This window comes from Trichechus manatus, unplaced genomic scaffold (assembly GCF_000243295.1).
Source record: "Trichechus manatus latirostris isolate Lorelei unplaced genomic scaffold, TriManLat1.0 scaffold00266, whole genome shotgun sequence".
In the NCBI taxonomy this organism is placed as follows: Eukaryota; Metazoa; Chordata; class Mammalia; order Sirenia; family Trichechidae; genus Trichechus; species Trichechus manatus.
Window position 1 is genome coordinate 693,109 of NW_004444202.1, and position 1,121 is coordinate 694,229.

Consider the following 1,121-nt stretch of genomic DNA (forward strand, 5'->3'; position numbering starts at 1 on the left):
CTACTACGGGCTTCCAGTGGGGTGAGACCCTGAGCAGTAGGGTGTGAGCCACACAGAGTGGACCCCTCAGTACGTATCAGAGAGCTCCGTCTGCTTTATCATTGAGCAAGGCTGAAAAGGAAAACACGGGTGTCAACTGTCAACACTACACTAAGGAGAAGAAAGATCACCCGCTTAGAGCAACAGCAACAAACAACAAAAAGTTAAATAAAACTAAATGGAAAGTCTGGGGTTAAAACAGACACATACCTTGGCGTGATGTAAATCGACCCCGTACATGGATAGTTTTTTGGCATTTTCCAAGAAATGCATCTCTGCTTCTGCTGGTGTCATTCCTCTGATAAGAAAAACAACAGGGCGGGGCGGGGAGGGGGTTACAATGCTGCTTCCCCTTTCCCTTACGGGTGCTAACACACCCCGCTTAGTCCCTGGCTATCTAACAAACAAGCCAGCACAGAACCACCAGGGCACAGATCCTTACAGGGGAAGGAGAGGGGAATAACAAGGAGAGTGGATTTGAAAGCAAACATCACAAAGAACTCCTGAATGCTCTGAGACAGCTGAACCCCCCCAGGACCTCACCCATACAGACTCTCCGTGGGCTCATCCCTAAATTTACTGAAATCAATACTGGGAAGATGGGTTTGTACATGCGAGGCTCACCCATCAAGGCGACTGTGAAATTCAGTGCCCCCGGGGCTCCCGTGACTGACCTGTGGCTCTTGTGCAGCTCGATCACTTTGTCTTCTAGTTCTTTAGTGTGGTTGGGTGCAAAGCGGAACTCGCTGATGTAATCGCTCCCACATTCCTCGGGATCATAGTCTCCCAGCTCTGACTGTACCGTGTAAGAACCCAGCAGGGCCAGAGTAACAAAGGAGCAGGGCAGCCTCCCGGACACAATGTCATCTCGCAGCTGTAGGCAGAGGTAGTACCTGCCAGGAGCCAGAGACAGATCAGAAAGCCGGCATCAGGACACGCGGGATACACCCAGTTGGCATCGGTTCCTACCTGTCGAACCACCTCTCCAGACAAACTTCCTAACATCTGTATTTTGATCTAGATATAAGGAAAAAATACTTGGCTACAAAATGTAACATTTAAGAACATCTAGAAGTCAGGCA

General features: G+C 49.5%; 1 protein-coding gene across 1 annotated transcript in view; it reads right to left on the reverse strand.

The window, feature by feature from the left end:
* The window catches only part of EPB41L3 (erythrocyte membrane protein band 4.1 like 3), a 183,362-nt gene that overhangs the window by 47,637 nt on the left and 134,604 nt on the right, over nt 1-1,121 (reverse strand). Inside the window, exons 6-7 of the mRNA XM_023724879.1 lie at nt 714-967; nt 250-337 (exon numbers count right to left, since the gene is read on the reverse strand). Coding sequence (XP_023580647.1) covers nt 250-337; nt 714-967 — 342 coding nt within the window. The remainder of the gene's footprint in view (nt 1-249; nt 338-713; nt 968-1,121) is intronic.